We start from the raw sequence: 12,629 nt of genomic DNA on the forward strand, positions 1-12,629 counted from the left end.
TCTACCCAAATGTACATTACAGTCTTGAATGAAAACACATCAGGAAAACTTGGGCCTGGCTAAGGCGTTTGAGGCCAAATGTATGCGTCCCTGGACACTTCTTCAACCAAAGTAATGTGACCTTTCAACCGAGTAGGGATGATCTGAGGCCAAAGGAATGACACAAGGAGCTAAAATAATTAAAAGGAAAGTTGGAGAAATTAAGAATCACAGCTCCTTTGAGAAGAGATTAAGGGGAGAACTCATTAAGATTCACCAGCTCCTGAATGGCACTGGGAATTGAGATGCTACAAAGCTGTTTGACCCGGTGTCAAGAACAAGAGGAGATGTCACAATAAGATAGGCCCAGGCTGGGAGAGCCCAGGAATTCAGGGAGGAATTCTGGAGCAGAGAGAAGCTTGAGCAGGGCCTACATAACCCAAGCGGTCGAGGCTGGCTTTCAGATGCAGCTTGTGGAAGAGAATGTAGCAGGCAACAAAATCTGACAGGGATTCTCTCTTATTCCTCTTCGGGGCTGAGTGTGGGGTGTGGGGCTTCAGCCTTTCTCAGGAGGATTTCAGTCTTGGAACAAGGAGGGGCACATGGAAGAAATGACGTCCGCAACACCCTTTTGTATCCCATCCATCCAGTACGAAGTTCAGCAACTTCTAAAATAATCTCTCACTATGTGTGGTATTAAAGCCATGTGGGGCAGTGGACTTGCCCAGTTTTGACAAGGCTTTGGGGCTTCCTTTTCTCTTGAGTACAGGATCTCAGGTCATCCAGATAGACCTGGAATTTGCTGTATAGCTGATAGTGACTCTGAACTTCTGATCCTCGTACCTCCACTTTCCAAATGCTGGGATTACAGTAGTATACCACCACTCCCAGCTAAAGAAGGGAAGACATTTTTTTTGAGATGGCTTTTCACTATGTAGCCCTAGTTGGCCTTGAGGTCCGCACCAGGTCAACCAGGCTGGCCTGGAAAGCTTAGAGATCCACCTGTTGTGTAGCTGGTTCCTTAGAGATGGAAGCATTCCATCCTGTAGGGAAGCTCCTTAAGAAGGAAGGTAAACAACTCAAAAGAGCTTCAGGAAGTTCCTGAAATTAACCAGATTCTCTAGGCCTCTCCCCAAAAGAGTAAGCATTAAAGGTTGAGACCTCTTCTCAGCAGATCAAAGCTAAGCCGCAAGAAGATTCTGAGAGCAGACCAGCTGTCTGGGAGAAACAGAAACTAGCTGAGCTGTCTGAAGAGGTTTAGACCAACTGAGGTACCTAGAAAGACACCCTCAAACCTGTTGGGCTGTGGGCAGCCTGTGCTGTGTGCTCCAGGTTGCCAGCTTTGTGAGCTGTTACCTGTGCTAGGGTAGACTTTGGTGTCTGAGTCATTCTCTTGTAAGTAACCCCACACCCATATTCTTGTAAGTACCCCTGAGATGCCAAAGCTTTTAAATTCATACTCTACTTTAGAGAACCTGACCTAAGTTTGAACTCAGGTAGACTAACAGGCTGGAATAGCGTTAGTTTCCAAGTTGCCCCCCAACAGAACCTGAGCCTAGCTCCAGTCTCTAAGCTAATCCCCAACAAGAGCAGAGTTTCCAGGTTACACCCCCAACAAGACCAGTGTCTCCAGGTTATTCCCCCAACAAACCTATACCCCGGGTTACAAGCCCACCCCCTGCCTAACGACCACCAATGCAGAGGGGACCAGAAGTTACGTTTATGATGTGACTTCCAGAACCAGCCAATTATGTTAAAGGCCACAGGAGCTTTCCAATTAGATGCTTGCACATGTACTCCCAGCTTGCTGCTTACTATAAAGCCTCACCCCGATAGACATTTGGGGCTCCCCAGCCACCAAAACCGTCCTGCATGAGCATGGTGTGTTGGTGAGGCCTGAGCTAGCTCGCATAGAATAAAGACTCTGCTATGAGTTGCATTAGATTGTCTCCTGTGTGTGTTTGGGGGATCACTAACATTTCCCTGGCACAACACCCCCAATACAACTCATTGGTTCACCAAGTTGGGCTTTGGTGGTGTCCACACTTCTGTCCGTTGTGGGCACCTTATCTGGGGTAAGTGGACATGTGTATTGAATCTCCCCAGGAAAAGTTTTTTCATACTCTACTACCCACATCTGCCTCCCGGGTACTACAATTAAAGGCATGCACACTAAAGGCATGCACTACTGGTAACTGGGAGGCAGAGGCAGGCAAATCTTTTTGAGTTTGAGGCCAGCCTGGTCTACAGAGTATGTTCCAGGACATCCAAGGCTAGACAGACAAACCCTTGTCTCCAAAAAACAAAACAAAAGCCAGAAACAAAGAAAGACAAAGAACAACAAAAAACACACATCACCAACATCAGCCAAAAAAGGGAAAAATTAATTAATTATAAAATTATAATCACAAAAATTGCCAGGTTGCCGGGCATGGTGGCTCACACCTTTAATCCCAGCACTTGGGAGGCAGAGGCAGGTGGATTTCTGAGTTCGAGGCCAGCCTGATCTACAGAGTGAGTTCCAGGACAGCCAGGGCTACACAGAGAAACCCTGTCTCAGGAAAAAAAAAAAAAATTCCGGGTGCCTTTAAAAACCTGCACACAGGAGGCAGAGGTAGGTGGATCTCTGTGAGTTCAAGGCCAGCCTGGTTTACAGAGCAAGTTCCAGGACAGCCAAGGCTGTTACTCATAGAAACCCTGTTTCAAAAACCTGCACAAACACACACAAAATAAAAAATAGAAATAAAGGTGGTTATGAGTAAGGCTTTTTTGTTTTTGGAGTGTTGATGTTACCTAAGGCCTGGTAGGCAGGCATCATACCTTTGGCCCATATCCTTACATCCAGGGTTTTTGTTTTGAGACAGTATCTTATGATGTAGTTCTCTAGCTGGCCTGCAGCTCACTATGTAGACCAGGCTAGCCTTAAAGATCTGCCTGCCTCTATCTCTCAAGTATTGGGATTAAAGGCATGTGCCACCATGTCCAGTAACCTTAGGTTTTTAATTCCTGGTCTTTAATATTGAATATAATTCTCCAGGTAGCATATGGCAAAATGGCACCAGAGCTGGGAGAGACATGAGAAGTTTGCTGAGAAAGGCCTGTGACCTATCTGGTTGGGAGTGTGTGGGTTCCATGGCTGAGAACAGAAAGGCAGTGGAAGGCAGCAGGCAAGCTGTACACTCAGCCTTGCTCCGTCTCATGGTGTAAGTCATTATGTAGATTGTCATTACACAATCGGTGAGTATCAGGGGAGATTTCCTGGAAGAGTCTAGTCGGGAAGAAGACAGCTCTTATGGCAAGAGTCAGGTAACTGCACGATCAGCTATGGAAAGACACAAGGGCTGGTGAAGTCAGTCATGCAGTGCACCGGTCTCTTGTGTAAGCGTACCTGGGGACATCCCCAAATTAGGGTGTTTCAGCAGTGTTGCATCAAGGAAGTGAGCTCTGAACACTTCACGCTCAGAAGTAAAGTTGTAAGGAGTCCTTCCTGGCCATTGAACGACATGATCAAAAGGGGAGTTGGCCATCCATCTGTCTGGCAGCAGGAGAGAATTCCTGGTGGGATTGGGTGGAGGTGTTAGTGAGGGGAAAAACTAACAAGGCGGTGAAAGCCAGCATTTGGCAGGTTTTCAATAAGCATCTACCAGATTTGGATCTTCCAGTGATCAAAAGATTGTCATTGATTTATGCTTTTCCGTACTGTGCATATGTGTGGCATGTGTATGAAATGCATTACTATGAGCTCATGCTACAACTAGTGGGTGGAGGTCAGAGGACAAGGTTTTCACAGTCAGTTTTCTCCATCTGTTTTTCCTTTTTAACTTTTAATTTTATTGTCTGTGTACCACTTGAATGCTTGATGCCTAGAGGAACTGGATCTCCTGTTAGTGGAGTTACAGGCTGTGAGCTGTGTGTGAGTGCTGGAAATCAAACCCGGGCCTTTGAGGTGAGCAGCCCTTGTTCTTAACCCAGGAACTCTCTCAAGGTCACATGAAGACCAGGTTGGCCAGGCACTGCACAGAGAGCTTCTGGTCTTTGCTTCCTGAGTGCTGGGATTAAAGGCGTGGATCACCACAGCTATCCTCCAACTCCTTTCTTTCTTTCTTTCTTTCTTTCTTTCTTTCTTTCTTTCTTTCTTTCTTTCTTTCTTTTATTAAGTACACTGTAGCTGTCTTCAGACACTCCAGAAGAGGGCATCAGATCTTGTTACAGATGGTTATGAGCCACCATGTGGTTGCTGGGATTTGAACTCCGAACCTTCGGAAGAGCAGTCGGGTGCTCTTACACACTGAGCCATCTCACTAGCCTCATTATTATTTTTCTTATTTTCTTTTTTTTTTTTTTTTTTTTTTTCAAGACAGGGTTTCTCTGTGTAGCCGTGGCTGTCCTGGAACTCATTTTGTAGATTAGGCTGGCCTTGAACTCAGATCTGCCTGCCTCTGCCTCCCAAGTGCTGGGATTAAGGGCGTGTGCCACCACTGCCAGGCTGAGTTGCAGATTTAACATACCAAAGTGGACCTGGCCTCCAGGTTCTCCCAGCATCCTTCAGTCCCTACCTGGCGTATCCGGCCCTCTGCCCTAAACTTTCTTCCATCCTAGGGACTGGGCTTTCTCTCTCCCAGAAGCTCCTTCCTATATAATCCAGACATTTTGGGTTTTCCCCACCTTCTCTCTCCCTCTCTTTGCATTTTCTCTCTTTCTCTTCCACTCCCCTCGGTCTCCCCTAATGATAATTTCCCTGGCCTCATTCCTTGGGACTAGTGAACCCACCAGAGTGGCTTCCCAGTAAACCTGTCCTTATATACTCTAACCTGGCTTGAATTGGCTCATTTCACCAGTGGAGAATAACTTATCATTATTACTTTTCAGCCAGGGTCTCACTATGAGAACCTCATTTTGTAGATCAGGCTGGCCTGAAATTACAGAGACTGCTGCCCCTGCCTCCCAAATGTTTGGATTAGATGAGTTCATTACCGTGCTTGCCTTGCTTTAAAGAAAACTCTGTGTGTGTGTGTGTGTGTGAGAGAGAGAGAGAGAGAGAGAGAGAGAGAGAGTCTGAGCACCACAGCACCACATGCAAGTAGAAATTCTGAGTGGTCAGAAGAGGTACTGATCCCCTGGAACTGGAGTTTTAGGTGGTCGGTGCCAGGAGCCCTGAACCCAGGTCTTCTTCAATAGCAGTAAGGACTTTTTTTTTTTTTTTTTTTTTTTTTTTTGAGAGACAGGGTTTCTCTGTATAGCTCTGGCTGTCCTAGAACTCACTCTGTAGACCAGGCTGGCCTTGAACTCAGAAACCTGCCTGCCTCTGCCCCCCAAGTGCTAGGATTAAAGGCGTGCACCACCACTGCCTGGCATGCTTTTTTTTTTTTTTTTCCTATGTGTGTGGGTATGCATGTGTGCCAAGATGGTGGTTGGTTCTCTTTCTACCAAGTGGGGTCAGGGGCTCACACTCAAGTTGTCAGGCCTAATTTCCCCTTTAATGGAAAATACCTAGGGAGAAGAGGTTATAAAATGAAAGCTGTAGAGAGAGTAAAAGAATTATTTCCAGCCGGGCCTGGTGGCGCAGGCCTTTAATCCCAGCACTTGGGAGGCAGAGGCAGGTGGATTTCTGAGTTCGAGGCCAGCCTGGTCTACCAAGTGAGTTCCAGGACAGCCAGGGCTATNGGGAGGCAGAGGCAGGTGGATTTCTGAGTTCGAGGCCAGCCTGGTCTACCAAGTGAGTTCCAGGACAGCCAGGGCTATACAGAGAAACCCTGTTTCGAAAAAACCAAAAAAAAAACAAAAAAACAAAAAAAGAATTATTTCCAGGTAGCCTCAGCATCGTTGGAGGTTAAAGGCTGCTCAAGAGTAGAAATGAACAAGGCTGAGACATGGTGTGGGGAAGATCTGAGAACCGGCTAGATTGGAACGAATCAAGGGCAAGAGGAACAATCCAAACAATGGGTGCCAAGTGTGTAAGCATTCCCACACTGGCATTCCCACAGGGCTCTTGATTCTAGATTCCAAATTAGTCCAGGAGACAGGTCTGAAGCAGGTAGGCATAGGGAAAGGTGAAACTAGTGTTTGGAGCTGAGTCAAGGATCCAGGGCCGGCAAGTCCAGGAAGTGGCTGTTCAACAGTAGTCAGTCTAATCCATTTGGTCGGACCTAAGACATTCTCAAGTCTTTCACTTCTGGAGCCTGAATGGGATCCGGACTGCAAGGAGAGGCTGAGGTGGAACTGTGGGTGGTAAGGAGGGCAGCCGGAGCCAGACTGAACCAGAGTTACATATTGCTAATAGTCTATGGCTGGACTCACAGGAACCCAGAAGGGACATTCAACCAGACAGAGGCCTCTGAGGCAAAGCCATCCAGAAGAAGGAGGCCCTGTGACCATCTTGACCCCCTTAAGGGGCAGAAGTGCAGCACTTCCAACCTTCTAACACCTTTCATTTCCAGGACTTTTGGCAGCATGAGGAGAGTGAGCAGAGAAAGAAGTTTTCAATGGGGGTGTGTAATGGGTACAATGAGCACTCAATATCACAGTGATTAAGAAGGAGCCAAATCTCTCTTATCTTTTTGCTTTCTGGTATTGCTAATTATTGTTAGACTAGCTAGTAATGACAACTGAGATGCCAGCTAAGAAGGTTAGATAATGATAAAAGATAAAGACAGAAGTGAGTGATAGTCGGGAGACCAGGGAGGAAGGATCATAATGGCTTTGACACAAGAAACGCCACAGCACCCAGAGACTCTGGAATCCCAGCACCCAGCAAGTGCAGGAAGAATTGGTCCGAGGTGTAGAGAGAGCTTGTTGCTCCTTAGTCTGGGCTTCATGCGACCCTCTTCAAAGGAAAAAGGTGTGATACATTCAGATCACAGCAGTTCAGGGAAAGCCAAACACATAGCTCCAGCCTGGGCTACAGCGTGAAACATGGTCACAAAACAGTTCCACAGAACATTCCAGGAGATCCGGCGAATTCCACAGAGCCCTCCTGTATCCCCCCACCCCCATTCATGAGGTATCTAGAGTTTTGAAAACATTAACAAACAAACTTAGAAAAAAAAGGATAGATAGCGTGTAGGGGTTGCTAACTCTCACCTACAGGGCAGTGTGAGGGAAGATGAAGTGTCTTAAGGTTAGTTGGCTCACAAAAGGCACACTTGGATATAGCTTAAGGATTTTAGTTCTTTTAAGTGCTGTCTTACAAAGACACAAGAGGTTATTAAAGTGATTAGAATAGGTGAGGGAGGAGGAACGAGCCAGGCCTCCCACTTACACATCTATCTCACAAACTCGCTCGCTATTATTCTTTCCAGGGTTGTGCCTATCTAAACAGGCGAATTTGAGTGCACGTCAGGGGCGGTATTTCTGACGAGGTGGACTAAAGCAGCAGCCCGGACTCTGAGACTTGAGTAGAACTGCTCAAGCGCAAATGACCCAATACAAACAGACGACGCTACAACGTAGTTCTTCCAAACTTCTGGGCAGTTTCGGAGGTGATTTTTTTCCCCTTCCGGTTTAGCAGAATTCCACCATCCTAAATAGCAGTTAACATTTCTAAAGCCTCAGCACCCTCCTCTCGGAGCGTATTCCCACAGCCCGGGCAGGTCTCCACCCCCACCCGGACACACGTCCTTAGAGTCTCCAGGCTCTTCCCCATCCCCCCAGCCTCCTAGCCACTTTGTGAGCACTCGCGCCCGCAGCAGCCGCGCTCCACTCCGGCGAGGGCAGTCAGAGGGCTCAAAGCCAGTCTCCTCCAGGGCGGCTGCACGTGTCCGTTCCCTGGGGTGGGGGAAATTGCTCTTCCCGCTAGGCTGCTGATTGGTGCCTCCCCCCTACTCCACCCTTCCCGCCACACTCTCCCCTCCATCCTACTCGGTTCCAGCCTAACCAGCCCCACGACCTTCTTCCCTTGGAGAAGCGAGGTACTTTAGCGCTCCCTGAAGTCCGGTTCTCAGATGGGATAATAATAATAATAATAATATTAATGATGATGATAATAATAAAGCGCTAAAGAACAGGTGGAAAACGCGTCGTTTCCCCGGGCCTCCGCTTTCCAGCGTGGACGTCCCACCCGCGCTCTCCCGCATCACCTTCCAAGGCGGTAATAACTGAAATCCCACACGTGCGCACTCCCGGAGCGAGTCCCCAGCGAGAGCACCACCCCGCGGGCCCTTTAAAAGGACTCCACCACTGAGGCCACGTGGGGGTGGGAGAGACCCTTATTGTCTTCCGTCACCAAAGTCGCCTAACTCCCCGGCCCCCAAACACCTGCACCGCAGAGCGCGGCTCCCACCCGCCCGGCCGCCCGCGGGCTGCGCGCGGCCCCCTCCGCGTCACGCGCGGCCCCTCCCCGGGCGCGGCCCGCCCGCTCCCCCTCCCCCGCCCTCGGTGCAGCTGTCCGCGCTGGGGTGGGGGCGGGGTTGTTGTTGTGGTGCGCGCCGGCCCCGCCCCCTCCTCGTGGGCGGCCCCTCCCCCAGGCTTCTGCCGGGCCCCCTCCCCACCCCCAGCCCCATCTGTTTTCCTCAGCGCTGAGTGGATTATATTGTATGGGATTGGGGGCGGCCGCACGGCCGCGGCGGGACGGGGCGAGCGCGCGGCCCCCGCCGGCTGCCCGAGCAGCGGCCGCTTGAGCGAGTCGGCCCGCCGCCTCCCGCCCGGCGCGCCTCCGCTGGAGCTCACGCCGAGCGGCGGGAGCCGCCGCGCGCTGAGTGAGAGGCGCTGCCCGCGGCCGGAGTCCGAGCGAGCGAGAGAACGAGCGGGGAGATGTGCCCGGAGGAAGGCGGCGCGGCCGGGCTGGGCGAGCTCCGCTCCTGGTGGGAAGTCCCGGCCATCGCGCACTTCTGCTCGCTCTTTCGCACTGCGTTCCGCCTGCCCGACTTCGAGATCGAGGTGAGTAGCCGGCGCTGCGCCCTTTCTCCGCGCTTCTCTGCGGGGAGTCGCGGGCCGCCGACTTGGCGCGGAGTGCGGGCGGCGAGGGGACTCGGCGGCGGGCACGAGGCTGGCGGCCGGCACGGGCTCCCCGTGGCCCCGCGCGCTCTCGCCGGCGGGGGTCGAGCCTGCTTTTGTCGGCGCGGGACCCGGGGGCTCTCCCGGGACTTCTCGGCCGGCTTGAGGGCGAGAGTGCGCGCGCGCTCCCCGCCGGAGCCTCGGAGGCGGCGAGCAGCTGCTCAGGCGGGGACCGGGACGGGATGCGGGCTCACGCGCCCGGGGCCACAGCGGCGGGGCGGGAGCGGCCTCGGGCAGGGGCGGCGTTGCTTGGGAGACGCTCGCCCGGGTCGCACTTGGCGGACTTGCGGAGGCCCGTAACTCTCGGGCGCTTCGAGTCAACTTCGGGCGGGCGCAGATGGGGCCTGGGCTTGGGGCGTTCTCCTTGTGGGACGGCCCGTCGCTCACCGTCGCTCGGGACGCCGAGACTGTGGAGGGAAAGTTTGGGGGTCCCCCCGCTTTAAAACAGCTCCCCTACGGAGGAAGGTGCAGCCGTCCGTATTCCGGGAGCTCTCTCTTCGAGTTGATTTCGCCACCATTATTCCCCCGGGCGAGCGAGGAGGAAAGGAATGGCTTTCTGGCCAGGCCGAAGGTGCTTTCAAGACCTGAGGCTTTGTGATAACTGGACTGAAATCGGAGGGTCCTAATGACAAGGATGGTGGCGGGAGTGTGGGAAACGGAATGTATAAGATGGTCCGAAGCAGCATCCTGGCTTTTATTTTTGGAAGGAGTTGTGAAATACTGATTGGTTGGCAGGTTGAGTTGCTTTCTTTCCTGTCTGTAGGGACTTAATCACCTTTTTTTTTTTTTTCCTTGGGACAAAGGTACACGAAACTGTTGTTGGTCAGTTACTGTTTTCAGTTCTGTGGCTGCCTTTACAATTGAAATAATCAAAATTAAAGTAATTTATTTGGGAAGTCTGACCGTTGTGGTTGCCTCTTCACCCCCCCCCCCCCAAGAATCTTGATTTTAATTTGTTGACTCTTGAGGTCTTTGCTCGCCTTTATTTTTAAGTCCGTTTTGTTTGCAGAAATATCACTTGCTTCTATGAATGAAGCGTGGGAATTTACTCTTGTTGCAAAGTTAACGAAATTGGAAATCCAAACCGATCACAAGGGGTAGGTTAGGAAAGCGAAGAGGAATGTGGACTGAAGTTGGCCATTCGATGGCTTTTGGAGGGACTTTAAAACAAAGTGAAAAGGTTGGTAGGATTTTCCAGGTCATGGGCATCTCCAGGTTTTAGGAAAATGAAACTTGGCAGTTAAGCGCAACTCAAAGCATTTATTTACAAAGTTTAAACATGAGTTTAAGGACCATTTTTGTGATGAAATTTTGTAATGAAATCGGAATATAAAGATTAACGATTTGAGGAATCTTAAAGGGGAAGAGATGATGATTAATGATTCTGATGTCCTGTGTTTCCTTTTAGTTAGTTTGAAATCTTGTGTAGTCTAATTAAATCCTGCTGTTCAAAATGGCTGCTCTGTGTGTGTGTGTGTGTGTGTGTGTGTGTGTGTGTGTTGGTGCTTTTGACAATTGCTGTCTTGGTGCTGATAAACCTGTCCCAATCCATTTTCTTTCAAGAGGAAGTAAATTGATGTGGGGATTACAAATTGAGTACATTTGAAAATGCCACTGTTGGAGAAATGGCACTTTCCCAAGTCCTTGTATTCCCATTTTGTTGATAAAAAGGTAGCGGAAACTCATTTTGTCTTAATTATACTCAATATATTTAAAGTTAGCCTCTAATTTCTATCCTTAAATAGTAAACTTCAGGTTCTCAATGTTTGTTGGCCTAATTCCTCTCGGAAATGTAAGCTGTTATTGTCCTTTACACGGTGAATAATCAGGTCTACTTGACATGGTGTCTTTTAATTCTAGTGGTTAAGAAAAAATTATGCTGTGTGGGTGTGCATTTGTCAGGGAGTGCTTGTGGAGGGCAGAGGACAGTTTGAGGGAATTGGCTTTCATTTGGTGGTGAGAACCCCAGGAGTCAAACTTGGGTGGTCAGGCTTGGTGCTAGTTTCCTTCACAGGGAGCCATCTCTCCTATGTGTTTCTTGGAAGATGCACTTCGTTCCTTAAAGTGTGTGTTACTTGAAAAAACATTCAGCACATTAATATCCTGATTCCAACATGTACATACCTTAAATACTACCAACCCCTTCTCCCTTCCCCTATGGAGATATGATCAATAAATGTGGAACATGATAGTGATTTTTTTTCCCCTCCTGTATTTCCTGTATCTTATTTAGGGTTTTGAGTACTTACTGAAAGGTGAAATATATCTAAAATTCTCATTCTCTAAGAAGTTTGACTTTGACCCATCAACAATGCAGAATTCCCCAAGGATGCCAACAGTAAATTTGTTTTTGCTTTTTCTTTGGTGATTTGAAAAACAACTAGTTTATAGGTTAGGTCTTACAGAAGAATGTTAGACCTTGTCTTAAAGTAAAGTTATACCAGTACCAAGCTGAATGTACCTGCTAGACACTTGGGAAGTCCTAATTACACTTGAAAAGCTAGAAATAAAGAATATTGATTACCAAATAGTTGAAACCAGACATAATTCCTTTAGGAAGCCAGTTTTCAGTTGTGAAAAGATCTCATTTTACTCTTTCCCAGGCTGAAACTTTGGATTTATAGAACATTGACAAAGCAGAAATCCTTAAGGATTTGTTTTTATCCCAAGCAAAACAATCTCTCAGGTGAAAAGCTCTAGGATTCTTGATGCTGTTCTGTAAGAGGTCAACACCTCCCACTTACAGGTCCCTAAAGTGGTGATGTTTTTATTTTTGTATGTAAAAATATTTTTGTGCTGTTAATTAACCTTAAACTGATAATTTCTTCAGAAGAGTCAACATACTTGACTCTGTGGTGTTGGGGATTGAATCTGTGTTCACCCTTGCTAGGCAGGCGCTGTATCACTGATCAGTCTTTTCCATTTTCTTTTTCTTTGAGACTACTTCTACCAGACAGGGTCTCAGTTATGTAGCTCTGGCTGGCCTGGAACTAACTATGTAGACCAGGCTGGCCTCCCAACTCCTGGAGATCCTTCTGTCTCCGCGAGTGCTGGGATCAGAGGTGTGTGCCACCATGTCCTACTTTTTTACTTTTCATTTTAAGATAAGCTTGAACACTCATGTATTGCTGCCCTTAAATAAAGGTTCTAAAATAACCAGAACAAAAACCGGAGGGTACAATAACACTGTTTTCGGTGACTCCAGATTCTTAGTTTATGATAGGGTTGTAGCTCAGGGTTGCTAGGATACCCAAAGTTGCCATAATTTTCTTCCCTGGTTTTCAAAACAACTCATGAATAGTATATAAAGCTTATTTTTTAGCAAAATACAGCTAAAATAATTAAAATAACTCAGTCATTGGGAAGCTGGTAACTCTAAAATTGTATCCTGACACTTGAGTAAAAATCTTCTGTTAACATATTTAAAAATTGGTATATTCCTGATATGTTTGCCATATAGATGTTGCTTTTAATTTTCTGAAGAGGCCATGTGTAGTTTGACATTAATAGATTATGGACACTGCCTTTAGTAGTTGGTTACTACACGTTTTGGGTTTTTGTTTTTTAATGTATTAGGACAACCCAGGGTTTTAACACATGCTAGGCATTGAGCTACAACCCCAGCCCTTCCCTCCCTCCCTCCCTCCCTCCCTCCCTCC

The 12,629-nt window shown here is 48.4% G+C and overlaps 1 protein-coding gene across 5 annotated transcripts in view; it reads left to right on the plus strand.

The window, feature by feature from the left end:
• The first annotated feature begins 8,475 nt into the window (after window positions 1-8,475).
• The window catches only part of LOC110316611 (cat eye syndrome critical region protein 2 homolog), a 101,220-nt gene continuing 97,066 nt past the window's right edge, over window positions 8,476-12,629 (plus strand). For 3 of the 5 annotated variants that reach the window (XR_003843260.1, XM_029535080.1, XM_029535081.1), the window contains exon 1: window positions 8,588-8,853. Coding sequence is in view for 4 of the 5 variants with exons in the window: in XM_029535080.1 (XP_029390940.1) it covers window positions 8,728-8,853 (126 nt within the window). In the remaining variant the exon portion in view is untranslated. Of the gene's footprint in view, window positions 8,854-12,629 lie in introns of all 5 variants that reach the window. The other 2 variants (XM_021191021.2, XM_021191022.2) reach the window with 1 other exon arrangement.

This window comes from Mus pahari, chromosome 2, assembly GCF_900095145.1.
Source record: "Mus pahari chromosome 2, PAHARI_EIJ_v1.1, whole genome shotgun sequence".
Classification (NCBI taxonomy): Eukaryota; Metazoa; Chordata; class Mammalia; order Rodentia; family Muridae; genus Mus; species Mus pahari.